The sequence below is a fragment of the Leucopleurus acutus genome (genome assembly GCF_964270905.1).
Source record: "Leucopleurus acutus genome assembly, chromosome: 7".
NCBI lineage: Eukaryota > Metazoa > Chordata > Mammalia > Artiodactyla > Delphinidae > Leucopleurus > Leucopleurus acutus.
This window is the reverse complement of record NC_139150.1, coordinates 31674559-31702386: the sequence shown is the minus strand read 5'-3', so window position 1 is coordinate 31702386 and position 27828 is coordinate 31674559. Positions and strand designations below refer to the sequence as shown.

General features: G+C 40.2%; 2 protein-coding genes across 5 annotated transcripts in view; one reads left to right on the top strand and one right to left on the bottom strand.

Moving 5' to 3' along the window:
- The window catches only part of INVS (inversin), a 144414-nt gene extending 132283 nt beyond the window's left edge, over positions 1–12131 (top strand). The window contains exons 15-17 of the mRNA XM_082843192.1: positions 5752–5981; positions 6746–6817; positions 10390–12131. Of these exons, the coding sequence (XP_082699318.1) occupies positions 5752–5981; positions 6746–6817; positions 10390–10538 (451 nt within the window). The 3' untranslated portion in view covers positions 10539–12131. The remainder of the gene's footprint in view (positions 1–5751; positions 5982–6745; positions 6818–10389) is intronic.
- A 53-nt stretch (positions 12132–12184) lies between these two features.
- TEX10 (testis expressed 10) overlaps positions 12185–27828 on the bottom strand; it is a 55885-nt gene continuing 40241 nt past the window's right edge. For all 4 annotated transcript variants that reach the window (XM_082843194.1, XM_082843196.1, XM_082843195.1 and 1 more), the window contains 4 exons: positions 20636–20716; positions 18832–19013; positions 13574–13784; positions 12185–12301 (listed from right to left, as the gene is read on the bottom strand). In XM_082843194.1, the coding sequence (XP_082699320.1) occupies positions 12188–12301; positions 13574–13784; positions 18832–19013; positions 20636–20716 (588 nt within the window). In that variant the 3' untranslated portion in view covers positions 12185–12187. The remainder of the gene's footprint in view (positions 12302–13573; positions 13785–18831; positions 19014–20635; positions 20717–27828) is intronic.

Genomic DNA, 27828 nt, shown 5'->3' with positions numbered 1-27828 from the left:
CTCCTTGGTTAAACTTACTCCTAAGTATTTTATTGTTTTTGATGCTACTGTAAATGGAATTATTTTATTTATTTTTCACATCACTCTTAATGTATAGAAACACTACTGATTTTGTATATTAATTTTGTATCCTGCACCTATACTGAAGTTGTTGATTATATCTAACAGTTTTGTGAAGTATTTAGGATTTTCTATATATAAAATCATGTCATCTGCAAATGAAGACAATTTTAATTCTTCGTTTCCCATTCTGATTCCTTTTTTGTTTTTCTTGCTTGATTGCTCTGGCTAGGACTCGTAGTATTTTGTTAAAAAGGAGTGGTGAGTGTAGGCACCCTTGCCTTATTCCTGATCTTAGAGGAAACACTTTCAACCTTACCCCATTGAGTATGATGTTAGCTGTGGGCTTGTCATATATGCCTTTTATTATGTTGAGGTATGTTCCTTCTATACTGAATTTGTTAAGGGTTTTTATCATGAACAGATGTTGGATTTTGTCAAATGCTTTTTCTGTGTCTTTTGAGATGATCATATGATTTCTTTCATTTTGTTAATATGATATATCACATCGATTTATGTGCATATGTTGAACCATCCTTGCATTCCGGGAATAAATCCTGCTTGACCATGGGGAATGATCCTTTTAATTTGCTGCTGAATTTGGTTTGCTAGTATTTTATTGAGAAATTTTGCATCTGTATTCATCAGGGATATTGGCCTATACTTTTCTTGTAGTGGAATTTTTTTCTAGCTTTGGTGTCAGGGTAATGTAGGCTCATGAAGTGAGTTTGGGATTGTTCCCTCCTCTTCAAATTTTTTGAAGAATTTGAAGGATTGACATTCTTCTTTGAATGTTTAGTAAAATTCATCAGTGAAGCCATCTGGTCCTGGACTTTTCTTCATTAGGAGATTTTTGATTACAAATTCAATCTTCTTACTCTTTATTGATCTGTTCAGATTTTTTATTTCTTCCTGATTCAGTCATGATAGGTTGGTTGTTTCTAAGAATTTCTCCATTTCTTTTAGGTTGTCTAGTTTGTTGGTATATAGTTGTTTACAGTAGCCTCTTATGATCCTTTGTATTTCTGTGGTATCAGTTGCAGTGTTTCCTTTTCCATTTATGATTTTGTTGCTTTGAATCCTTTTTTTCCCTTCTTGGTTTGTATAGCTAATTGCCAATTTGGTTTACCTTTTCAAAGAACCAATTTAGGGCTTCCCTGGTGGTGCAGTGGTTGAGAGTCTGCCTGCCGATGCAGGGGACATGGGTTCGTGCCCCAGTCCGGGAAGATCCCACATGCCGCAGAGCGGCTGGGCCCGTGAGCCATGGCCGCTGAGCCTGCGCGTCTGGAGCCTGTGCTCCACAACGGGAGAGGCCACAACAGTGAGAGGCCCGCGTACCGCAAAAAAAAAAAAAAAAAAAGAACCAACTTAGCTTTTTAAATCCTTTCTATTGTTTTCCTGTTCTCTGTGTCATTTATTTCTGCTCTAATCTTTATTATTTCCTTCCTTCTAACTCTGGGCTCAGTTTGTTCTTGTTCTAGTTCCTTAAGGCATACAGTTAGACTGTTTATTTGAGATCTTCCTTATTTCTTAATGTAGGCATTTATTGCTATGAACTTCCCTCTTAAAATTACATTTGCTGCATCTCATAAGTTTTAGTATGTAGAGTTTCTATTTGCAATTTGTCTCAAGATACCTTTTAAGTTTCCCTTTCAGTTTCTTCTTTGATCCATTGGTTGTTCAGGAGAGTGTTTAATTTCCATGTATTTATGAGTCTTCCAATTTCCCTCCTATTATTGATTTCTAATTTCATACCATTATGATCAGAGAAGATATTTGGTATGATTTCAATCTTCTTGAATTTGCTAAGACTTGTTTTGTGGCCTAACACATGATTTATCCTAGAAAATGTTCCATGTGCACTTGAAGAATGTTTTTTCTGATTGTTGGATAACTATTCTCTATATGTCTGTTATGTCCATTTGGTCTATAGTGTTCAAATCCAGTTTCCTCTTTGACCCTTTGAGTGATTTATCCATTGCTGAGTGTAGGGTATTAAAGTCCCTAGCTATTACTGTTTATTTCTTCTGTTAGCTTTGGTAGTTTTGCTTTGTATATTTAGGTGCTCTGATGTTGGGTGCATAAATATTTACAATTGTTATATCTTCCGGATGGATTGACCCCTTTATCATTATGTAATGACCTTCTTTGTTTCTTTATAACATTTTTTTTTTTTTAATGCGGTACACGGGCCTCTCACTGTTGTGGCCTCTCCCGTTGCGGAGCACAGGCTCCGGACGCGCAGGCTCAGCGGCCATGGCTCACGGGCCCAGCCGCTCCACGGCACACGGGATCTTCCCGGACCGGGGCACGAACCCATGTCCCCTGCATCAGCCGGCGTACTCTCAACCACTGCGCCACCAGGGAAGCCCTCTTTATAACATTTTTAAAGTCTGTTTTGTCTGATATAATTATAGTTACCCCTGCTTTTTTTGTTTTTGGGTGTGTTTTTTGGTTACCATTTGCTTGAAATATCCTCATTTCTTCACTGTTGTGTGTGGGTGTTTAAAGCTAAAATGAGTCTCTTGAATATAATGTATCATTGGATCTTGTTTTTTGGTTTTTTTTAATCCATTCAGCCATTCTGTCTTGATTGGAGGAATAAATCCATTTATGTTTAAAGTAATTATTGGTAGGTAAGGACTTACTATTGCAATTTGTTAATTGTCTTCTGGCTGTTCTGTTGATCCATTGTTCCTCATTTCTTATCCTGCTATCTTTTCTGTGTGTTTTGATGCCTTTTGGTATCAGTCTGCTTTGACTTCTTTATCATGTTCTTTGGTGTAATTAGTACAGGTTTTTCCCTTGTGGTTACCATGAAGCTTACATAAAGTATCTTAAAATATCTTAAAATAACACCCTATTTTAAACTGTTAACTTATCTTCAATAGCACTGCTAAGTATTATACTTCTCCCTCTTCACATTTTAGATTATTTATGTTACAGTTTACATAAATATTTCATATATTGCATATCCAATAAAGCTTACTGTCGTTATGGTTATTTTTACTACTTTTTTTTTTACTTTTAAACTAGAGTTGTATGTTAATTATGCACCACCATTACCATATTACAGAATCTAACTTTGACTATATGTTTACTATTACCTATGAGTTTTACATTGCCTTAAGATGATTAATGTCCTTTTACTTTACTCCCTTTAGCATTTTTTGTAAGGCAGGTGTGGTGGTGATGAACTCCCTCAGCTCTTATTTGGGAAAGTATTTATCTCTCCTTAATTTCTGAAAGATAACTTTGTTGGGAATAGTATTCTCGGTTGATAGTCTTTTTCTTTCAATGTTTTGTTTTGTTTTGTTTTTGCAGTACGCGGGCCTCTCACTGTTGTGGCCTCTCCCGTTGCGGAGCACAGGCTCCGGACACACAGGCTCAGTGGCCATGGCTCATGGGCCCAGCCGCTCTGCGGCATGTGGGATCTTCCCGGACTGCGGCACGAACCCACATCCCCTGCATTGGTGGGCAGACTCTCAACCACTGCACCACCAGGGAAGCCCTCTTTCAATGTTTTGAACCTGTCATCCCATTCTTTCCTGACAAGAAATCTGTTTATAGTCTTATGGGAGTTCACGTGTATGTAACTTCTCTATTTTCTGTTTGCAAAATTATTTTTGTCTTTGACTTTTAATAATTATAATGTGTCTCAGTGTAGCCCTACTCTGGTTCAACCTATTTGAGGTCCTTTTAGCCTCATGGGTCTGGATGTCTATTTCTCTTCTCAGGTTTGGGACGTTTGCAGCCATTATTGCTTTAAATATACTTTCTGTCCCTTTCTCTTCTCCTTCTGGAATTCCCATAATGCAGATACTGTTTCTTTTGTGTCTCATACGTCTCCCATAGGCTTTTTTCACTTCTTTTTTTCTTATTGCCTTCTCTGACTGAATAATTTCAAATGTCCTGTCTTCTAGGTCACTGATTCTTTCTTCTGCATGGTTAAGTGTGCCTTTGAAGCTATTGATTTCTTCAGTTCAGGCATTTTATTTTTCAGCTCCAGGATTTGGCTTTTTTTTTTGATAGTTTTTATTTTTTAGAACTTTTTCTCATTTTGTTTATGCATTGTTTGTCTAATTTTGTTTAGTGAACTATAAGATCACACAGACAACTAAACTTGTTTAAGAGAATTCTGAATTCTTTGTCTGATAGTTCACAGATCTCCATTTCTGTAAGGTCAGTTTTCAGAGCTTTTTAAAGTTTCCTTTGGTGTCATGTTTACCTGTTTTGTTTTTTCATTTTTTTGTATCCTTGATTCCTTATGTTGGCATCTGTGCATTTGAATAAGCAGGCTCCTCTTCCAGGTTTGCTTTGGCAGAGAGCAAACTGAACTCTTCAACAGTCAGCTCAGTTTGGGTTTCTGGATGTGTCTGCTGGTAATGTATTTGAGCAGGTGGGGCTTGCTGTCTCTTTGGGGGCAGGGCCACTGCCCAAACTCTGAGGTTGTGGAGCAGGGGGTGGGAGGAGGAGGGTGCTGCCACTGCTGACTGCGAACAGTTGGACAGGACTGTTGGTTTGGTTCCCACCTCAAGTGAGGCTACAGGATGGGCTCCGCAGTTGCCCGGGCTCTCTGATCAGGCTTACTTAGACAGCCAGGACTGGGCACTACACTCAGCAGGAGGCAGGGGTATGATTTAGTTTCCTTGCTCTGGTGGGACAGTAGGACAGGCCCAGGGCCTGCATAGCTCATTGTTCAGGGACCCAAATTGGGTAAAAGACTGTGCACTGAATTCCCTGGCCAGACACAGCCACTAGCTCTCTTCTGGGGTGGAGTGGGGGAGCCATGGGCTGTGCTCTCTTCAAGTGCTACGGTAAGAAAGGTTGATGGGTGGGCTGCAAAGCTTCTTGTGTGCTCTGGTGAGCTTCCCTGGTTGGACAGGCTGAAGGCTGTGTTCAGCAATGGCTGGGGCTATGAATTACTTTTCCTGCCCAGGCAGAGTGGGGGCAACTGGTTCCAAAGGTGGCGAGCCTCTTTGTTTGTGGTCTTGACTCAAACTGGCCTGCTCCCCAAGTTCCTGGCTGAACAATGCTATTGGCTTTATTCTGTGGATGATCGGCTCTGCCTACTGTACACCCTTCCTGAGCACTGCTGGACGGGCTACGCAGCTTCCAGGTGGTCTGGCCAGCCTTCCTGATCAGGTAGGGGCCAGGTAGGAGCTACACTCAGCCATGGGCTGGGCTATGACTCAACTCCCCTGACACAGCTTCCACAATGTAGCCCAGCCTCCCATCCTCCTTCCCTTACCAAATACATAATGCTTCACACACATCTCACTTTAACATTCCTGCACAAATGCATCTACCTCTGCTCATGCCAGTTCTGCTACTTAAAATGCCCTTCCCTGCCTAGCAAGCTCCTACTCATCCCTTAAAACCCAGCACAAATATCAGCCATCTAGCTCTTTGCTCTCACATAGTACTTCTCATTCTGCATTTGTTTACACATTGGCCTGTCCCACTTTGAGGGCAAGGACCCATCTGATTGATTCCTAGTTCAGGAAGTACTGATGGACAAAGACAGAATTCAATATTCAACATACTGCCAGTGAAATTAGGAACGGGAGCTTGACTGAATCTCCCAAGAGTTCAGCAACTACTCTTCCTATAGCTTCTAGGAACTTTAAGGAACATTGGTTTTCTCAATATTGTGATCTTAAAGTCTCTCCCCTCCTCTGACCCCACCAGCTACCAGCTCAGGAAGCACCTGTCCCACCTTCTGCACATAAAGCAGCTTGGAACCAGAGATATGGACAGATGGAACCGAGAGTACATGGCTTTGATCCTCCAGGTCTGGAGGAAGGAACTGGAACTGAAACCCCCAAAGGCCATGGCAGTAAGCAGGACCACCAAGAGTCCACCCAAGGGCAGCTCAGGCACCAAGCCCACCAGGCACTCAGTGCTCAAGCAGATCTACGGTAACTGTCCTTCTGGGTACTTTGTAGTTTACAACAAGCACCCCCAGAGTGTGTCACATCAGAATTTGAAAACAGGATTTAGTTACATTGGGCAAACCTCCATTCAGGTAGGAACTTTATTAAACTTCCAGGCACCAACAGAATTCTCATCATAATTAGTGCCTTCCAGCAATTCTGGGTCAGAATTGGTTTCATGAGGTATTCTGGTATCTCACCCGAGAAAGCCTTGCAGCCAAGAGATTGTCTGCTGGGCTTCATGACTGAAAGCCTCACCACAGCAACCGCTCTAGGCTGCTGCCTGTTTTTCCTAAAATTCTCCATTTAGAGGACTCCAGGCCCAGGCAGACCCTGCCTGCCTCACACTGACCTTCCCTATGCTTAGATAGTACAGAGTTGCCTGTCTGTGGGAATACCCCAGATCCAAGCCCTACAGTACACACTTGTTTAGCAGATGAACTGCTGCATACTGAAACACTTTCAGCTCTGCAAAGTGCCCATCCAAATAAACTCAGAGAACAGGACTGGCTAGCTCCCCAGTGGAAAAAGAGTTAAGTCAGGGCACCCTTACAAACAGATCTGTGGCCCTGGCAGCAAAATCTGCAGACTTGACCCGGGCAGGCCTATGTAGTTTTTCCACACCATACCTAATCTATCTTGGCAGACACCTGCAAGCTCAAGCCTTCACCTCAATAAAGAATTCAGAACTTGGTCAGGCCACAGTTGTCATTGGTCAGAAATAGATGATCATTGTTGGTTGATTTCAGGTTCTCCAGAAGGAAAAGTACATCAGCCCACAAGATCTTCAAAAGCCCATTCTGTGCTGGGTCTCAACTCAGGTAAGGCAGCCACTGCATGGGCAAAGCAGAGTGGGGAGACCATGTGGGAAAACAGTTCCCTTTTTTGTTTCATCCCCAAAGGTGGAAGACATTAGAACAGACTGCCAGGGGTTCCAAGAGTCATTTGATTTCAGGATTACATGTGTTCTTCATCCCCCTTTCATGGAATTACCACTATAATAAACATCTCTTCTCCATAAGAGGCAAGTTATTTTTGCAAGCAAAAGCGTAATAACATTACCTCCAGCAGAAGCAATAAGTGGCACCTATTACTGATCACTTTTACATACTTGTGCACATACAGGAGGGGGAAACACAAATACTGTCATTCTTCAAAGTAATACCTTGGGAGTTCTTGCTCTGTTTTGGTTTCACATTAAGATCCTCCAGCTCCTTCCCAAAGATGGGAAGAAGTCCCTTGACCATAGATTCTGACTTTTGCCTTTTAGGGCCCCCTAAGGAGGCATTTAATATTTTAATATTTAATAGCATGTCCAGCTCAGGCTCAACGGTGCACACTTCCACTCATACAGGAGCAGCTCAGGAACTTTCTTTTTAGCCACAAGACAAGACTGTTTTACTCAGGGCCCCTTCATTCATGCCAGAATTAAATTTGGGTGATAAGTTCAGTGCTGTCAGCAGTTAATGCCAGGTCCAGTGTTTCTCATGGGTGGCTATGGCAACACACTCCCCCCAGTCCCTGATCCAGTCATCCTGCAGGAACAGAGCACAGCTGGGAAGGTGAACAATGACTGTCAGCGTGAACTTTAACATTCATTTATTTTTGATGGGGGGAAAACCAAGAGGTGGGGGGACAGTAATTACTGCCAAAGCTTTAATAAGAGTTGGGCAACTCATGTAATATAGACAGGCTAATCAGGGGCAATTAGAGACTTTCAAAGGAATCAGGCCCATGGTTCTAGGTTTAAAACAAAACAAAACAAACCTCTAGTTACACTTGAGTGAATTAAAGAATAGTTTCAAAAACACACTGTCAGATAAAACTACTTAAGTAGTAGCATTTAGATAATCAGATATTAAAATGAGATAATCAGAGCATTTTTTACTTTGTCTCAAAAGTCCAGGACTATCAAATCTTAAAAATGAAGGTGATTAGAGTCTGTCATACACAGTGAAGTAAGTCAGAAAGAAAAAGACAAATACCGTATGCTAACACATATATATGGAATTTAAGAAAAAAAAATGTCATGAAGAACCTAGGGGTAAGGCAGGAATAAAGACGCAGACCTCCTAGAGAACGGACTTGAGGTTATGGGGAGGGGGAAGGGTGAGCAGTGACGGGGCGAGAGAGAGTCATGGACATATACACACTAACAAACGTAGTAAGATAGCTAGCTAGTGGGAAGCAGCCGCATGGCACAGGGATATTGGCTCGGTGCTTTGTGACAGCCTGGAGGGGTGGGATAGGGAGGGTGGGAGGGAGGGAGACGCAAGAGGGAAGAGATATGGGAACATATGTATATGTATAACTGATTCACTTTGTTATAAAGCAGAAACTAACACACCATTGTAAAGCAATTATACCCCAATAAAGATGTTTAAAAAAATTTAAAAAAAAAAATCAATAACTCAAAAAAAAAAAACCTATCTGGCTGATGGGTATTATTTTTCCCTTGAATTGTACTGAACATCATTGCAGCCTTTCACATTAGTCTATTAATAAACATGAATCATTTCTTCTTGTAAAAAAAAAAAATGGTGATTAGTGGCATAAAGGTTTTTAGTTAAAGGACTCACAGTTAAAGGACAGAATAAAAGAAATAATGGTTTCTTAGGACGTCATATAAACTATCAGCTTGTTTGTCCTACACTGGCTTGAAAACAGATGAGGACCAAAGAGAATCTTTTCCTAAACCTAAGCTTGGGGGACAAAGGTTTTATGAGGCCCACCTACCCACATTAACCATTAACCTGTGAATAAGGCTGATGGTCACCAGAGCTCCTAGCTAGTTAGCTGCAGCCTGTGTTTTATACAGAATACAGTCTATAAATTTCCATGAAATGGGCATGACTTGGACATACATGTAAGTAGGTTTCTGCAATGCAGAATCACAGATGGCAAATGGAACCAAGAAGGACAAACCACTCATTTTAGTCTTTACCGTGAATAGAAATTTTTGCTCTGGGAATTCCATGAGGTTAAGGATCTTTGGATTTTGCTCACTGTTCTACTTAGCTTTAGTACATTGTTTGGCACATTGTAGGTGCTCATATATTTGAGTGAAGACTGTGGCTCCTAACCCCTTCAATTTGGGGAGAGACTTCACTAGTTCCTTTACCTCTTAAAACAAGGAGCAGAAAGTGAGCTGGTTAGAGCACAGTAACAAACTCCTTGGACTGTTTCTCTACCTGCATCCAGGAGGCAAACAATCACATTCTCCTCAGTCTTCTACACCCACCTGCAAACCACCCACACCCACAGAGAACAGCAGCACAGTCATGACCAGAGAGCATATATATATCAATGTCCTAAATCTGGGGGCCCTTCTTGTTAAAAATAAAAGAATTTCCTCTAAAAAAAAATTCCATTCCAACGAATGGAATAACCATGGCTTAAGTGATTACTAAAAACGGTACCCCCTGTATGAACGCAGAATATTCCTGCCCACCCGCAGAGGGGTATGCAGATGACAGCTCAAGACTTGATACAACAAAGGCAGCCACAAACACACCAGAGTTCCCAAACAGTTCACTTTAACTTTATTGAAGTAACAGTAATAAAACCAGATGAGAGAAAGACATATTTTTGTAACTTTTTAAAAACTACTCACCTTTCATGTTTGCTTCTTTGCTCCACTTAGGAGCGACATCCAGCAGTACGGCTTTGGCAAGTTCTCTTAACTGGTCGGGGGCTCAGTATCCTCATTTGTTAAGTGAGAGAGAGGGTTGAGCTCACCACTAAAATTTTTCAACTGTAGCATCCTGTAACTCTGTGATTTCAAAGTCATAAAAAGGCCTAAAAAAAAAATCCACTTTGTTTGATATGCCTATTATTCTATCACCTGAATAGTTTTCAAAGGAGCCTATTTTCTAGAATGGACTATAGCCAAGTATGTGGCACAGGGAAAGTTAAATGATAGCTATGTTTGTGTTATGTTACAGAGATGCAGAGAAAGCAATATCATACCAGTTATTCCAGGCAGACTGAAGACCTAAGTTCCAGTCCTACCTCCTCAAGCAGCTGCCCCCTCATAGTCAGGGTTGTTCCTTAAAGATGTCAGGTATCTTTGAGAGGATGGAAAATGGAGGGCTGACGTCCTCCTGTCTCTACAATAAACTAGCCATCACCTTATTCAGCCCCATAGATAATCCAACCTAAACCCTTCTTCCTCCCCACCAATCAACTCTGTCCTTCAGCATTAAAATTAATAATCTGAATATCGGGACTTCCCTGGCGGTCCAGTGGTTAAGACTCCACACTCCCAATGCAGGGGGCGCAGGTTCGATCCCTGGTCGGGGAACTAAATCCTGCATGCCACACGGCATGGCCAAAAATAATAATAATAGTAGCAATAATAATAATCTGAATATCTGGTATTTGTTTTTAACAGTGAGCAACTTGCAGTGTATACACCTCCTTGAGAACAGTGGAAGATCAAAGAATTTTTCTTATAACCTGCAATCAGCTAACCCATCAAGAAACAAAACAAAGCTTCGACTGCCTATGGAGGAAGACTGTGCCCGGAGGGGGCGGTTCTAATAGCTAGTGCAGAATTCTCTGATTAGCGTTTACACTTTGGGAAAACTTTAATATCCATGCCTGAAGGCTTATTAGCCTGAAAATGTGGTAACAACCGAGAGAAATGTGTTTTCTTTCTGCTCTTACACAGCACTGTTTTGTAAATTCTTAGACAGTGCTGCAAGGACCAGGGTAGACTACACCTGTGCAAAACTGCCCGTGTGCCTACATGTCCGTGAGGACGGCCGGAAAAGAGTATTTCTAATAAGTTAAGTCTAAGTAAAACTAAGGAAGTGAGCACTAAAGACGCTGCTGGGTTGGGATTTCTCCTCAACTGGTGCAAGCCTGGTTTGTTGGCTCCAGTGAAGAACCTAAATGAGATGGGGAAGAGCCTGTCCCACAGCAGATGCCTTCAGTTCACTACTTTTCTGGAAGCTAATGCAATGGACTTCATTACAGACACCACATCCTGTTATTCCAACATCATGAGTTTTAATTTTTAGACCAGAGTCATGACCCAGTGTTTTGCTGTTAGACACTGTAAGACTGTTAAAGGTATACTGTTGATTGCTTACATTTTACAGTTGCCGTGTCAGCCTCTGAAGGCCACAGGCTGCTGCCACGTCCTGTGAATGGCGTTCCTTCTGCTGAGCACCAGCAGTGTCACAGCACCAAGGCCTCAGTCGGGAAGGTCTACAGACCAGGCACTCATGCACGGGGTGCCAATTCAGGCCTTAACCTTCCACGTGTATTTTCTGCTTGACCTGCAGAGGTGAGCAACCTTGTCAAAATGCTGTTCCTTTGGCATGGGAAACTGTGCTAACTATGCATTCTAGCTCTCTAAGAACACATGGTTTAAATAAAATCCAGTGATTGTGGGCTTTTTCACATTTTTTAAGGGCAAAGCTACTAGGAATGTAGACAGGCAGAAACAATGGCATATTAGGCTCACAAATATTTCTAGAACTGCTTGCATTTTAAGATTACTGCCACCCCTGTCCTGACAGTAAGAGATTGGAAGCAATGAAGTGTTATTTAATTACCTGGATTTTTTACAGTTGGCTAACTAAATTACTTCATTTTTATGAAAATGATTATAACATAAATTAAGAACTCTTACAATGGATCACTAGTAGAAAACCATTTTGTAAGAGTTACCCAGCTCAGACCAAGGACCATTTAGGTACAGGAAAATCCACAACAAATGGGAGCACTGTTTTGAAATCTTGCTAGAAATCCTCTGGAAACACAACTCCAGAGTGAGAAGCAACCGCTCCCAAACAAAACCAAACCAAAAACTAGTTTAGCTTGTCGCTGTCTGAATGAACTGGGGCTGAGAACAAAAAGAGTAAAGTTTGCCTAGATGGGGCCACAAAGACTGAGCTTATCTCTCACTATACAATAGAAGGTACCATATTATCGCTTTGTATTTTATATATACTTAGCTATGAAATACAGAATACCCGTTACCACATATCACATGCTAGTCCAGGAAGCCAGCCTGTGCAGCAATGGGAACTCCCAAGCATTATTTTCCTATTTCAGTGCAAAGGAAGGTTCATAAACAACTTCTTTAGAAGTTCAGCTTTAATGACAAACATTTATTACATCAGTCTCTTCAAAATTAGATGTGAATAAACAATTTCAAACAGAGGTGCCACAGTGCCTTTTCAATACACTGTACTCAACATGCTGGGTCCCTGTGGATGCCCAGTGATGTACACATTGAAGCAATAATGTAAGTCTGTAAGCCACTGCTCCTGAACACCTCCACTCTTCAATGTCTGCAGAGAAAAACAAGAGTAATATGAGAGTTGTACTAAAACTGCTTCCTGATGGTTTTTCCCCCCACCCAAACAAGATCTCAAACAGTCCTTGCGACAGTATCCTCATCTATAAATTATCAAATGAAATCTCACTGAAAAAAGGAACCTATTAATCAGGTATTATTACCACAGGTAGTTAAAATTCCTAGTTTCATCCTCAAGTATTAAGTGCTACCAGTTTCTTGTTGGGTCTCTTCCCTCCCACATTTGCTAGGGACTAATGAAATTTCACCATTAACCACCCCTACACTCTGTACTTCCGCCCCTTCGCATTGTAGAATCTCATAACATTCACTGAGAATGATGATTCAACAGGTCTCAATTTGTCATTCTTATAGAGATTGGCTGATTCTCCAACCTCGGAATGATCCAAGTTCTTAACTTTTCTTCCCTTCTACTATTTCTGAATTCTGCATCCTCTTCCATTACTGAGAAAATTCAGAATACATCTTTTGTCATATGTAGGTATAAGCTCTGTTACTCTGAAGTATTATTACATATACCGATTAATAACCCCCTCCAATCAAAGGCCTATACCAAAAACCTCACTTTAACTCTCCCAAACCAAAAACACCAAGGGAATCCTTAATAAACAGAACTGCCCGCCCCAGGTGAACACAGAGAACCAACCATTAGACAAAGCTGAAGCCTGCAACTTCCAACTTCTTCCGCCTCTCCAGTGAACTAAGTGACTAGAAATAGGCCTTCGTTTATTCCTGCTCAATTTCCTTAATGACAGCTAACATTTGTTGGGTGCTTAGTAACTATCAGTTACAGTATAAACCTTACTTGGACGATCTCATTTAATGGTCAACAAAACCCAACAATGTTGCTATTATTCCCATTTCTACAGCTAGGAAAACAAAGCTCAGATAGGTTAAAAAAAAAAAAAAAGCCCACACAACTTGCCAAATTATCACAGTTAAGCAATAGAATCTGTATCACAAAACAGGTAGGAGTGACTCTGATGCCTGTACTTTTTCCAACTAAGCTGCCTGCCACCTTAATTCAGTTTGAGTATTTTACGGTTTTTAGTACTGATTCTGCAATCAAAGTCACCCCGCTGGTTATGACAGTCAGTTACTAGACGGCAGGGGAAGCCCTAAGAAATCACCACACTGGGCTTAATTCCAGGAGTCCGTCAACACAGAAACGCTGGCCTCCCAAGAGCACCTCCATGCCCATGAATCTACTATGAACAGTACAAAGCCCTTGTTTCATGCTTCTTACTGTGATATTCTTGATGATCTGCTGCACCAAGATGGCATTGGTCAACATGTGAGTCCTGAGGGGTGCGTGCTGCAGCAGCAGGCGAAGCAGCTGGCCCACCACAGGCAGCTCCTCAGGTCCAGCTCTGCTCACCCGCAGGCTCTGCAGCATCAACCTGAGCACTCGAGGCAGGAGTGCCAGGATGGAGACACAGACGCCCCACAGCTTGTCCCTACAAAACAGAAATGAGTCAGTGAACCAACGCATACAGGAAAAGTGCCCTTTCCATACTTCCCAAGACTGAAAATGTCCTTTTAAGAAACACAGTGTTTTCTGATAAAACCCCAGAAACCAAAACTAATAAGAACTGGGTTTCATCAGAGCTAAAAAAGCAAATGCAGTGAAGAATCAGCTGCTTCCCGTATTTTACAGGTTTCAGGAAGCCTAGCAACCAGCATTTCCCTGGGCTTAACAAGACATTCTTGAAGCCCTAGTGATCATATTTAACACAGAATTCACCACAGAATGATCTATACATGCGTACTATTCTCTACCAGTGGACATTATTCAACTGTCTATTACACAACACCAAATGTCAAAAGAGTAAGAATGTCCCAATGGCAAAAAGGGAAGAAAAGAACTTCATGAAACTCTAAGCCTCTGACCTGGATTATGAGTCTCTTCAATGTGTTAGAACAGGGCAGCTTTCCAGAGAAAGATGTGCTCACAAGGAACCAAAGGGATTTGAGAAAACAGCCAGTAAGGGAACTATTACAGGCCAGAGATGGTAAATAAATCCAAATTTCAGTGAGTATCATTCTTTCAGTATCTTTATAGAACAGGAACAAAAATGTTTTATGATAGAGGTAAGTGGCCTAACCACATTCTAGAAGTGTGTCAATTAAATGGAGCAATATCCTTTTGGAGGAAAAGTTCACTGGCTGCTAAAGGCTCTGACCTTAGCCTGTTACAATTTCTCTACCAAGAGTGCATAATCCTCCCAGTCCCAAGTCTTTCTAAGAAAGCCTACCTCCAGACCTTTCACCATCTGACCCCACTCCCAACTCCACATACAGCAATTGCATCAAACGTAGATACCAAATCCATTAAGCCAAACAGATCCTCTTATTTGAAGAGACTTTATTCAGCCTGTGGACTCATGCACAGCCAGGTTAGGACAGCCATGTGCAAGGAGAAAAGAGAAAGCCAGACTGTAGACATAGCTAATGAGGAGGCAAAGGCACAGAGATTAAAGACTACAAAACTTAGAAGAAAAAAGAATAGAGGAAGCTGCTTTGGTTCCCGCTGGGTTTCAAATTCCTACCTCCACAATTCCTACCCCTTCGGTTTTCTTTTTAATAAGTTACTACTGTACTGATCCAATATATTCACTTTCTACTTGAACTTCAGCGGATTTCAAATGTGGATCAAAACTGCTACAAGAGCTTATGGATTCTACATTACACCAAATACAAGTATACTGAATGGATGAGTAAAATTTAGAATTCCACCTTCACACACCACAATTAAAGAAAACTGTCAGGCCAAACAGAAGAGAGACCTGGGTACCATGAATGATGTAAGTAATACCATTTGAAGAGCCATTCTTAGGGTTTTCTAAGAGTTGTCATGCACAGAAATAACTGTACCAACTCTATATAAATTGTTATGAAGTTGAGATTTTAGGTCAACATTAAAGCAATGGTTCTAAACCACTCTAAAGGAACTGATGAAAGTCCAATATTTCACAGATAATTTTCAGGAGTTCCACTAACTCTGCAAACTTCTGATGTATTCTGGTCAGATAATACCAACCAACCCCCCTCCACTCCCCAAACACAGGGAAATACAGATAATATACTTTAAAAAACAAAACAAAAACACAGCCAAGCTCAAAAGCCAGAATGGGTGATATCTCTAGGTGCCAGAAACTATGCCAGAACTCATGAAGATACACAGGAGCACAGAACTGGATATGGGATTTGGGGGCTGGGTATTCAACAGCCAACAAACAATGCTGGAAGCTGAGGCTTCAGCCCCAGGTATGGAAAGCAGGGAGCTAGAACTGGGCTCCCTGCATAGAGCTGGAAGCCAGGAAAATGCAAATGTGAAACTGCCCCATGGGGAGGTGTCCACAACCTCCACAAACTCTCACAAAAGATGCATTCAGAGAAAGTTATACAATCCAAAACATGAGCTTGTTTGTTCAGTCCCACTAGAGACAACCTCCAGAGCCCCACCTGCTCCCCAAAATGAGAGAATTCCCACACCAGAGAGAAAGAGAGCAAACAGAACAAACTGACAAGACCTTTAACACCAATAAAGCAAGAATGACAAAGAGCCGAGTAAAAACTCAAAATAGATGAAAGAGAAAACAATAGCTGATACAATAAAAACTCAATAGAAGGATTAAACAAAAGAATCAGAATGAGAAACTCCCTATGTTTAAAAGGAGCTTTTAGGGGAGAATAGAAACAGTGGGGAAGATAACAGAAATAAAAACACAGCTGAAGAAAAAACATTAAGTCTTCAGATCAAAGGAGTACACTAAGTCTCAAGCAGGATAAATAACAACAAACCTACACTAGGATACACCCTGATTTGCAATGCAACAAAGAGAAAACAGTGAAACCATAGAAAAGAACAGGTTATTAACCTAGGGGCAGGACGGAAATAAAGACGCAGACCTACTGGAGAATGGACTTGAGGACGCGGGGAGGGGGAAGGGTGAGCTGTGACAAAGTGAGAGAGTGGCACGGACATACATACACTACCAGACGTAAGGTAGATAGCTAGTGGGAAGCAGCCGCATAGCACAGGGGGATCAGCTCCGTGCTTTGTGACCGCCTGGAGGGGTGGGATAGGGAGGGTGGGAGGGAGGGAGACGCAAGAGGGAGGAGATATGGGGATATATGTATATGTATAACTGATTCACTTTGTTATAAAGCAGAAACTAACACACCATTGTAAAGCAATTATACTCCAATAAAGATGTTAAAAAAAAATAGATTACTACCTACGAACCAAAAGGGCTAAGTTGAACAGCAGATCTTTCATTACTAACAATGAATCCAGAAGACAACAGAATAGTTTCTTCAAAGTACAGTGGCCACTCAAATTTGAATACCTCAAATTGGTCAAGCCCGATTTTTTGGTCAGCACTTGTGAAATCAAAAGCTCCCAGTAGTTTGACTGGCACTCTCATTATTTGTAATCTCACAAACACCTTCTCTAGGAGGGTAGGAGCAGCCCAAAAGGGAAACTTAAGTACCTAAGACTCTGACTGCCAACACTTCTTTGTGACTAATGTCATCCTGAGAGATGCATATCAAACTCAATACACAGTACAAAACACTTTTAAAAACAATTTTACAGAGGCAAAATATTAAATACAGTGAATTTTGTTCAGTCCAACCATATAAAATCAAAGGATGTTTTTCTATAAGAAACTAAAAAAGATCTTTGAAACTTCTTATCAGAGTATATCACAAATGGGCTACATTTCAAGTGACAGGAAATGACAAACAGCAATATACATATTTCATAAATGGGGATGCTCATTATAAAATTTTTAGAACCCTGAGAAGTTCCTTGCTATTTACAAAGCCTTTTCTTGAACTATCAGGCCCGAAAGTTTGATGATGGTAAGAAAAGTACCATCAAATCTACGCTTGTTTATGTGTAAATTTTACAGGATATTAACAGTGAAATGTACAAAGTTTTAAATACACACACTTAATGGAAAAAATCCAAATGTCTGTTGACAGTAAAATGGATCAGTTATAGTACATGCATATAACAGAATATTACAGAGCAGGGGTACTAGACCACAGCCAATCCAGCTCACAGCCTGTATTTGTAAACAGAATTTTACTGGAACACAGCTACACCCATTCATTTATGTATCATCTAATGCTGCTTTCACATGACCAGGGCAGTGCTGAGTAGTTCTGACAAGAGACGTTATGGTTTGAAAAACCTAAAATATTCACTGACTCCTTACAGAAAGAAGTTTGCTGACTCCTGGTACAGAGAAACAAAAATGAATGAAATACATCTTCGAATCAACATGAGTACTCTCACAAATGATGATGAAAATCAAGTCACAAAAAATACATATAGTATAATTCCTCTTATATATCAAATTCTTAAAATATGCAAAACATATGAAAATGAAACTGCTTATAAATGCACATAAAATTTTTAAATAAAAAGGTAAGGAAGTGACTAACACAGAAGTGATCTCTGGGGATGTAGAAGAGAAATGTAACTGTGGAGAAAGTGTGCTGACGATGTTCTATTTCTGAACCGGGAGGTTGGTTAAACAGGTGTTCAGTTTATACTCTTTAAACTATTGAAATGTTTTATACAATCATATGTATATTTTGGTGACATTTAAAAGCTCAAAAAAGGCAAATGTCAAAATGTGATAGAATGATTTTTATTTTCTTATATTTACTCATCTGTTAGATTTTTAAAAAACCTTCTGCAATGAATTGTTAACAGCATACCAATGAGAACATAAGCATGAGAACACTCTTTGAAAATTAAAGTGAAATCTTCTATACTATCCTAGAAGCTTTAGTCTAAAAATTATATAGGAGCAAAAGTACTAATTAAAAACACTAGCATCTTAGAACAATTTCCTTAAACCCAAGAATTTAAAAATCCATGCTGGTGGGCTTCCCTGGTGGCGCAGTGGTTGAAAGTCTGCCTGCCGATGCAGGGGACACGGGTTCGTGCCCCGGTCCGGGAAGATCCCACATGCCGCGGAGCAGCTAGGCCCGTGAGCCATGGCCGCTGAGCCTGCGCGTCCGGAGCCTGTGCTCCACAACGGGAGAGGCCACAACAGTGAGAGGCCCGCGTACGGCAAAAAAAAAAAAAAAAAAAAAATCCATGCTGGCTAGTTCTAATGAAGCCCAAAACAAAATACAAAGGCTTGTACTAATAGTAAGCTCATCTATCTAAAAACAGAATTTTTTTTCTTGCCAGATCTATAGCAAAGTTAATAAGGAAAGCTCTCAGGAAACTTTCTAATGCCATCTAACTTTTCAAATTTGTAGCTTAAAGGAAAAAAAAAAAACTAAGACTGCTCACCATCACAAAGGGGATTCATAAAAGAACAAAGAAAAGCTAGCTAGGTTTATACAAACTCTAAAAGAGAATTAGATTTTGGAAATATCTCTTACAGATTGAATGACTGACCGACTGCCTGACTGATTGAGGGGAGTTGAACAAGTAGGAAAAAAATTAAAGTTTAAGAATACAAAAACTATTACCTCTTTCTTAGATGTTCTGCTTCTCCCTTCTCTAAAGTGAGCAGAAAATAAAGAAGACTGTAGCAACAAGAAGCCAGAAATGGCAGCAGCGTCTCACTAAGTACACACGTATGATCCAGGAGCTTACAGATAACACCCAAAACACAGCCCACCGTGCTGTCAGGAATTACAGTCAACCCAACCTAGGCAGAGAAAAATGAGATTAATGACCTCTTCACAACAGCCCCTCTCCCCAGAATAAAACCAAACACCACTATCTGGAGAGTCAAACCTTCCATCACTACTGGTGGAAACTTGTGTATACATAATACATGCCATGCCACCAACCACACCTTAAGATCCTGTTTTCCTTTGAGAATTCAGTTGCTACGTTAAATGACTCTGAAAATACGCAAACTCAAGAAATACTAATAACCCAATCCACTGCCTCCCCTTCATGACAAAGTCTCCTAAAATTTTCTAGATGTTACAATTTCTACTGATGGACAGAAATACTATTATTTAAAGGGATTATTTCATACATCCAAAGAAGATCGTGATACCAGCAATCACGTTTACATGACCTTCAGATTATTCAGACCGGAAAACTCTAATATCTGGCACCACCCCCACCCCAGGTAATTAAATGTACAAACCACAGTTCCTTTTACAATTATCCTTCCCCTGCCCTTTGATTTAACCAGTCATTCAGACATAACTAAGGAAAATACCTATAATGGAGTAAGATAATACTATACTCACACTTGACTGCTTCACTGTCCCAAAACCCAGATAAGGGACATCATGGTATGCTAACTCACCTGGACTCTACTGTATAAACTGTCATTAAGGTGGACTCTAACTTGTAACTGCATGTATACATGGCTTAAATCTCCTGCAAACTACTGCTGAGTTATCATAAACTCTGTAGGTTCTGAGGTCTTAACCTTTACCCAGGCTGTCTGAAAAAAGTGGCCAGATCAACACTGGAATGTTGATCTTTTACTAGAATAGTGAATGTAGTCAAAGGGCATAAATTTCTGGAGTGGAAGTAAAAAAAAAAAAAGAAAAAAGAAAAGAAAAAAGATGGGGATCTTTAGTGTATAAGGATTAGAAGTTTGATAGCAGGGAGAAAAGAGAGTACTGAGGATTCAACGTAGTAGTCTTCCAACTCGAGGGAAGTAAAGAAAAGGCGGTGTAGATATGCCTGTAAAATTATCCAAACAAGTGAGAATCCCCGGAAGATAAAAGTTTTGGACTCGCCCCTCACATCATTATAGTAAAAGCCAAAGGGCAAAGTGTAAATGTTGGAGGAAGTTAAAAGCAAAACCCAGGCATACCTAATGAGAATTTAATGCCAATGGGAACGAGAGACACCCACTGGCCAAAAGACAAGTCAGTTTCATGGCTGAGCTCACTGCTTCCAGTGACCAGGCCTTGAGCCTGTGAGGTGACATCCCTACTTTACACCCCAAACCTTCTGGGTGGAAACTGAACCCCAGTACGGATGCTGGATTCCCAACACAATGACACCTGGCACATGTTAATTAAAGCATTTTAAGTCAGAAGGACCTGAGGTATAAGAGGTCTTTCATTGCTCAGATGTAGAAAGTAAGGTCCCGGCAAAAGAGGAGATTTTCCCAAGGTCACAGAATTAATTAGTAACAGCCAGGAAAAACACCAAGATTTCTCAGTTCTCACCTCAGCATAATGAAATTATTAAGCTTAGACTTCTGGACACTCACTCTCCCCTTGGTTATGGCAAACTCAATCTTAACCAATGCTATGCTTTCGTGTAACAGAAAAAAATTTTAAGTATATTTACCAAATGCTTACTGATGGCACTTTGCAGGATGTCAAAGCTTTGGCTTCGGGCAGGGATAACCAATAAATTGTGACAAACTGTCTGTCAGAAAAGGAGAAAACCAATACCAAATCAGAACATTTTAAGTCAGAAACAAGTTCAATCGTTTTTTTTAAAAATCTACTTGCTCTATATATTAAAAGGAAACTTAACAAAAAGTGACTTAAAGATGCAGATGTCAAACAATCAAGCCTCATATAAATGGTCCAGTTTTCCAAATAATTCATTTATTAAACATTTACTGAGCAATGAGCCAGGCCTATTAGGTGCTATGCATAGGAATGAAAGAAAGAGAAACTCTTCTGTCTCACAGCCCTCAAGGAGCTTACAACCTACCAAGGCAGAGACTACACTTCTATTAAGTAAGTGCTACAACAGGAGATCTCAGTGACATGAACAAAGGGCAGACAAAAGCCTTTCTCCCATTTGGTGGAAAAATATAACACTGAAAAAACTTACAATTCAGAAAATACCAATACCATGTTCAAATTAATTATAATGCTGCCTCTTATTCCCTAAAGGTAAAAGGAAAACAGTCTATAGGAAAAGAAGAAAAATATGAATGAGGTGGGAATCAAATCTCTAGTATTTTTCATTTTCTAAGTTCTCAAGGAAACAAGAAGAGGGAAGGACAGCATCAAGTCCTTCAAAGAATCACAACACAACTCCAGAAGCTGATGAATTCAGTACCAAAAATCAAGTATGCAGAAAAATCCCACGGAAAGACAAAGATAAGACTGGTGGAAAGAATATCACTCTAGGAAGAGAATGAATAGTCAAGATAAATTCAAGAGGACTGTCCTCAAAAAATCAACAGCTCTATGCATTATGTCTCTATAAAACCTCTTGTAGAGTGACCACCCAGAGTTTTCACATGGCAATTGTCTTATCTTTTTTTTTTTTTTTTTTTTTTTTGGTGGTACGCGGGCCTCTCACTGTTGTGGCCTCTCCCGTTGCGGAGCACAGGCTCTGGATGCGCAGGCCAAGCGGCCATGGCTCACGGGCCCAGCCGCTCTGCGGCATGTGGGATCCTCCCGGACCAGGGCTGTGCCCTGCATCGGCAGGCAGACTCTCAACCACTGCGCCACCAGGGGAGCCCACAATTGTCTTATCTTTTAAACCTATAGGTAACAACGGAAACAACATATTTCCAATGCCATCTTTCTACTTCGAAATGAGTGTAATGAATATTTTCACTCATAAATGATAAATCATATTTGAAAGGTCCATTCAATAATAAATGATCATTCAATCCCTTCCCTTCTGCCTCCCCTCCTCTTCCTGAACAGTTCAGTTCTAAAGACACTGCACGAGGCGAAGCTAGACATCACCACTAGAGTGGGTGGGAGAGCTTCAGTGGCCCAGAGCAGGCTAACCCATTAACGAATGGAGGCACACTGTCCCCAAGAGTTGGAGTTCAAATGCGATAAGGAAGATGCCTGCATGGGAAAGGGGTGGTGCCAAAAGGAGACTGATTACAGGCAAAGGAACTGATGAAGTAGGTAAATATATTAAGCAAAATGGAAGTCAGGTTTCCCACCATCAGAAAAGGCAGGTAACAAGAGAAAAGGAGACAGCTAGAATGAACCCAGGGGTGTTGTGTTCCTGATTTCTGTTCACTGATAGGGCATGGGAACAGCAACAGCTAATAGCAATGACCACACTTAAGAGTCCAGAAGTTGGTTTCTAAAATCCATTCTCCACTTAAAGGAAAACTGGGCTTCTTAAAGAAATACCTGATTGCAGGGCGGGGACAGGGAAAATACAACATGAATCTGTAACAATTGTGGTACAAGAAAGTAAGGAAGTAAGCTGACCCTTGAACAATGTAGGGGGGAGTGGGTAGGGGTGCCGACACTCCATGCAATCGAAAATCTGCATATATCACTTCATAGTCAGCCCTCCATATCTGAGGTTCCTCGTATCTGCAGATTCAACCAACCATGCGTCATGTAGTACTGTAGTATTTACTACTGAAATAAATCTCCAAATAAGTGGGCCTGCAGAGTTCAAACCTATGTTGTTCAAGGGTCAACTGTACTCAGAGAAAAATGAGGATGTATCAAAAGAACAAAAAAACCAGCTTTCAGGAGGTAACCATGGCAAACATGAGAGTATCAAAATTAATAAGGATAGTAAGGAATTTTAACCCACTGGAAAATACAGGAAACCACACTAACAAAAATAAATAAATGAATAAATTCGAATACCAAAAAGGAATGGGATATTTACATTGTTTCAAAGTATCTCCTCATAAAATATTATTAATAACAAAGAGGAAGAAGTAAAAAGTGGAGAACATGGACAGATACCACTTACTCAAGTGATCAAAGTGAACATCTAATGGGACAAATCAAAACCACACACCACCTGACAGGATGCAATCAGAAAACCACAGCATCACTCATGTCATATTCCTGCCAAATTTGTATAACCTGATCTAACCATGAGAAAATAAATTAAACCTGAATTGAGAGAAATTTTACAAAATAACCATCCTGTGTTCTTCAAAAGTGTCAACGTCAACAAAAGACAAGGAAAGACTGAGGAACTATTCCAGATTTTGAAAAAGACTAAACAGACATTACAACTAAATGCAATGAATCATTTCAGATGGATCCTTTAAAGTACATTATTGGGACAACTGGCAAAACACCAGTAAAGTCTGAGGATTAGATGACAGTAATATACCAATGTTAATTTCCTGATTCTGATGACTATATTGTGTTTACGTAATGGAATGGTCTTGTTTAAGACAAATACAGGCGTACCCCAGATATTGTGGGTTTGGTTCCAGACCACTGCGATAACATAAATATAGCAATAAAGCAAATATCACAATAAAGCAAGTCACAAATTTTTTTGGTTTCCCAGTGCATATAAAAGATATGTTTATACTATACTGTAGTCCATTTCATGTACAACAGCATTGTCTATAAAATACATATCTTATAAAGTACATATCTTAATTTTACAATATTCCATTGCTAAAAAACGCTAACCATCATCTGAGCCTTCAGTGAGTCATAATCTTTCTGACAGTGCAGGATCCTGCTTTGACGGTGATGGCTGCTGACTGATCAGGGTGGTGACTATTGAAGGCTGAGGTGGCTGTGGACATTTCTTTTAAAATAAGACAACAATAAAATTTGCCACATAGATTGACTCTTCCTTCCAACAGCACTTTATTCAAAATGGAACTTCTTTCAAAATTGGAGTCAGTCTTCTCAAATCCTGTCACTGCTCTATCAACTAAGTTTATGTAATATTCTAAATCCTTTGCTGTCATTTCAACAATCTTCACATCTTCACCAGGAGTAGATTCCATCTCAAGAAACTACTTTCTCTGCTTATCCATTAGAAGCAACTCCTCATCCATTAAAAGTTTTATCATGAGATATCTACAATAAAAGTCACATCTTCAGGCTCCACTTCTAATTCTAGTTCTCCTGCTATTTCCACCACAGCTGCAGTTATTTCCTCCACTGAAGTCTTGAATACCCCTCAAAATCACGAGGGTTGGGATCAACTTCTTCCAAACTCCTCTTAATGCTGATATTTTGACCTCTTGCCATGAATCACGAATGATCTTAATGGCATCTGGAATGATGAATCCTTTCCAGAAAGTTTCCAATTTACTTTGCTCAGATACGTCAGAGGAATCACTATCTATGGCAGCTATAGCTTTACGAAACGTGCTTCTTATATAATACGACTTGAAGGTCTAAAAGACTCCTTGATCCATGGACTGCAGAATGGATGTGTGTGAGCAGGCATGAAAAAAACAATAATCTCATTGTACATCTCCACGAGAGTTCTAGGGTGACCAGGTGCATTGTCAATGAGTAGTAACATTATGAAAGTAATCTTTTTTTCTGTGCAGAAGATATCAAGAGTGGGCTTAAAATCATCAGTAAACCATGTTGTAAACAGATGTGCTGTCATCCAGGCTTTGTTGTTTCATTTACAGAACACAAGCAGAGAAGATTTAGCATAATTCCTTTTTTTTTAACTGTTTTTTTTCTGCTCACTTCTCTTTTTTAAAATAATTTATTTATTTATATTTTATTTTTGGCTGCGTTGGGTCTTCGTTGCTGCGCACAGGCTTTCTCTAATTGCAGCGAACAGGGGCTACTCTTCACTGCGGTGTGCGGGCTTCTCATTGCGGTGGCTTCTCTTGTCGCAGAGCACAGGCTCTAGAATGCAGGCTCAGTAGTTGTGGCATATGGGCTTCGTTGCTCTGCGGCATGCGGGATCTTCCTGGACCAGGGCTCGAACCCATGTCCCCTGCATTGGCAGGCGGATTCTTAACCACTGCACCACCAGAGAAGTCCATAATTCTTAAGGGCGCTAGGATTTTCAGAACGGTAAATGAGGGTTGGCTTCAATTTAAAGTTACCAGCTGCATTAGCCCCTAACAAGTCAGCATGACCTTTGAAGCTTCGAAACCAGGCACTGACTTCTCCTCTCTAGCTATGAAAGTCCTAGATGGCAACTTCTTCCAATATAAAGCTGTTTTGTCTACACTGAAAACCTGCTGTTTAGTGTAGCCACCTTCAATAATATTTTAGCTAGATCTTCTGGATAACTGGCTGCAACTTTTCCATTAGCTGCTTCATCTTGCACTTTTAATGTTATGCAGACAGCTCTTTTCCTTAAACCTTATGAACCAACCTCGGCTACCTTCAAACTTTTCTTCTGCAGCTTCCTCACCTCTCTCACCCTTCACAGAATCAAAGAGAGTTAGGGCTTTGCTCTAGATTTGGCTTAAGGGAATGTTGTAGGTGGTCTGATATTCTATCCAAACCACTCAAACTTTCTCCATGTCATCAATAAGGCTGTTTCACTTTCTTATCATTCCTGTGTTCACTGAAATAGCACTTTTAATTTCAAGAACTTTTCTTTTGCATTCACAATTTGGCTAACTGGCAGAAAGGTCTAGTTTTCAGCCTATCTTGGCTTTAAACATGCCTTCCTCACTAAGCTTATAATCATTTCTAGCTTTTGATTTAAAGTAAGAGTTGTGCAACTCTTCCTTTCACTCGAACACACCTATAGGCCACTGTAGGGTTATTAATTGGCCTAATGGCAGTATTGTTGTGTCTCAGGGAACAGGGAGAGAGATGAGGGACGGCTGGTTGGTGCAGCAGTCAGAAGACACACATTTATTAAGTTCACCGTCTCATGCGGGCATGGTTCGTGATGACCCAAAACAATTACAATAGTAATGTCAAAGATCACTGATCACAGATCACCATAAAAAATATAGTAACAATGAAAAAGTTTGAAATATTGCAAAAATTACCAAAATGTGACACAGAGACATGAAGTGTACAAATGCTGTTGGAAAAACGAACACCAACAGACATCCTCGATGCAGGGTTGCCATAATCTTCAGTTTGTAAAAAACAGAGTATCTGCAAAGTGCTTTAAAACAAAGTATGCCTGTATGCTGAAGTATGAGGTATGGGCACTCTGTCAAATAGTCTAAGAAAACAGTTCTTTGTCCTGCAGTTATAATTTTTCTCTAAGTTTGAAAATGCTTCAAAATAAAAGTAAATAAAAATATAAACACATAGATGTATACACACACATAAACATACACAAATACAGGCAATCCTCACTTCTGCAATTACAGTGTTAACAAAAACTTGCATACTTCAGAACCCTGACCTCACATTGCACAATTCCAGAACAGGCATGCTAATTTAGTACAATGTGGAAATTAAGGGTTTTTTAAAAATATAAAACTTCATTTTTCTTAAGAAGGTTCTGTACATTTAATTTCTACATTGAAGTATTTTCTACCTAATTTTATCAGGATATAAACAGAAATGTCATGCACCTACCACTTTTTATAAAATCATTTTATTGCTATATTAAAATGTTAAAAAGAGCAAGTAAAAGAGCAAGTAATTATTAAAATACTAAAATTCAGATTTAGAGATTCTTTCACTTTCCAATAAAATTACATCACGGAATATATTTACAGAATGAAAATTTCCATATACTCACACTACAAAACAGGGCTCAAATGTTCTAAGAAAGTGTCGTCAAATTTACCTTTGGCAGATTACATTTTACCTTTCCCCTGTTGGCCATGTCTCAACTATTATCAATGAATAATAAAAACAGTAAGAAAGAGATAGACAACCTGCCTCTATTCTGGGGCTCTTTCCTTACCCCAGTATTTCTTTACATACATGCTTTGTGGGGGGAACAAACTCACTTCAACCAAGCTGCCTCTAAAGACCACCCAAGAGTTCCCTAGTATTGGAAGCATGTTTGTGTTCAGAGTCCTTTTGTGCCCCACTTGCTTTTTCCTATTATCCCAACTGCTTAATTACCATGGCTTTGTAATAGATATTTGATAGTACAAGCCCTCTGGCTTTATTTTTATTCAACACTTTCTTGTTATTCTTGTTCGTCTGTATTTCAATATAAATTTTAGAATCACCTTTTCAATTTCCACAAAAACATTTGCTCTAATTTTGATCTGGATTACACTGAATCTGTACTATAGATTAATTTAGAGAGAGCTATTATTTGTACAATATTGGAGTCTCCCAATCCATGAACATTATATATCCCTGCATGTATTTAGGTCATCTTTAATATCTCTCAGTAATGTTTTATGGTTTCCAATGTTTTCAGAGGTCCTCAGCAATTGTTTTGTGAAATTCTCCTTTAATCTATATTCATGTTATGTATGTGTGTGTCCCCATTACTAAGGTACAGCCTTTTAAGAGTCTGCAATGAGGGGCTCCCCTGATGGCACAGTGGTTAAGAATCCACCTGCCAATGCAGGGGACCCGGGTCCAATCCCTGGTCCGGGAAGATCCCATATGCCACAGAGCAACTAAGCCCGTGTGCCACGACTACTTAGTCTACTCTCTAGAGCCACAACTACTGAAGCCCGAGTGCCTAGAGCCCGTGCTCCACAACAAGAGGAGCCACCGCAATGAGAAGCCCGTGCACCGCAATAAAGAGTAGCCCCCACTCGCTGCAACTAGAGAAAGCCCACACACAGCAACGAAGACCCAATGCAGCCAAAAATAAATAAATAAAATTAAAAGAAAAAAAAGAGTCTGCAATGAGAGCTTATGTGTACACTGAAGACCCAACCCACTTCCAGGCCAGCAACTTAAACTAAT